Source organism: Etheostoma spectabile, chromosome 19, assembly GCF_008692095.1.
Source record: "Etheostoma spectabile isolate EspeVRDwgs_2016 chromosome 19, UIUC_Espe_1.0, whole genome shotgun sequence".
NCBI lineage: Eukaryota > Metazoa > Chordata > Actinopteri > Perciformes > Percidae > Etheostoma > Etheostoma spectabile.
This window is the reverse complement of record NC_045751.1, coordinates 11205781-11207055: the sequence shown is the minus strand read 5'-3', so window position 1 is coordinate 11207055 and position 1275 is coordinate 11205781. Positions and strand designations below refer to the sequence as shown.

Below are 1275 nucleotides of genomic sequence, written 5' to 3'. Positions count from 1 at the left end.
TTTAGCTCCAGAGTGAGACATCTCACTTCTGTTCCATCTTTCTAAACTGATGGTTTTCCTCTGTAACATTTGACCTCCAGGCCCTCCTGGCGACTCCGGCATTGCCGCGGCTCCCATCTATGTGAAGGGAGAGCGAGGACCCCCCGGTGTTCAGGGCCAGCCTGGTGGTCGGGGACAACCCGGCTCTCCTGGGCGTGAAGGACTTCCGGGTGGGTGAATGCGGACTGGTAAAGGTCACGGGACACTTGGTGATGAAGAATTACAACAGAATTGAGAAATACATTTACATACATAGTTATGTTTTCAGTTAATTGAGTTCTTCCTACGACAGAAGATTCCTAAGAAAACAGGACAGGCTTTTAGTTCAGTGATGTTTTTGTACATCTTAAAATATAATAGATATAAAAATATATAAAATATAATTTTTATAATGTAATGTATAGTTTATTAATCAGGAGGACATTATAATATTGTTATTACCCACTTTACACACACGCTCAGTACTCCGTAGTGAAGGAGCTGCCCATGGAAAGGCGTCCCGAGCAGTTGGGGCTTCGGTGCCTTGCTCAGAGGTGACCTGGCACCGTCCACCCCCATACTTTGCCCCCCAATGGGGACTTGAACCAGCGACCGTCCCATTCTTAAGCCAACTCCCTTCTGACTATACAGCCAAATTCAGCTTCGGTTTGAATAATGTTGAAGGTCCGGCTTTATTGTCATTACACAAGGCAGAATTTCACAATAAAATGCAGCTGTAGCCGCTCCATGCTTCATAAAGATACATTTAAAAAGACCAATTAATCACGTTAGAGAAGAATGAAACAAATAAACTGAATCACTGTCCGACAATGGCACTCTTGATATCATCTCTAACTCTTTTTGCTCGTCTAACAGAAAGTAATCTCTCTCTCTCTCTCTCTCTCTCTCTCTCTCTCTCTCTCTCTCTCTCTGTGTGCTCTCAGGTCAGCCCGGTGCCCCCGGCGATGCTGGTCCCGAGGGTCCTCCCGGCTTCAGCGGCCCGCCCGGCAGGAAGGGAGACAACGGCCCGGCCGGTCAGCCTGGTGAGTGAAACAGGAAGCAGACGTCACCGCTCAGCTGGGTCGGCCTAGCAACGGCAAGCCAAACAAATGGCCTGAAGCTAGAAACACAGTGTGACTTTCTGATTCAAGTAATTGTTGTTTTCAACATTAATTAAGATAAGATAATCCTTTATATTACATGATCTCATCCAATGTTGTCAATAAACACCCAATAAACCTCACACAAGATCCCCCC

At 46.2% G+C, this 1275-nt stretch overlaps 1 protein-coding gene across 3 annotated transcripts in view; it reads left to right on the top strand.

The window, feature by feature from the left end:
• col4a5 (collagen, type IV, alpha 5 (Alport syndrome)) overlaps positions 1-1275 on the top strand; it is an 82680-nt gene that overhangs the window by 73876 nt on the left and 7529 nt on the right. For all 3 annotated transcript variants that reach the window (XM_032499377.1, XM_032499378.1, XM_032499379.1), the window contains 2 exons: positions 81-209; positions 963-1061. In XM_032499377.1, coding sequence (XP_032355268.1) covers positions 81-209; positions 963-1061 — 228 coding nt within the window. The remainder of the gene's footprint in view (positions 1-80; positions 210-962; positions 1062-1275) is intronic.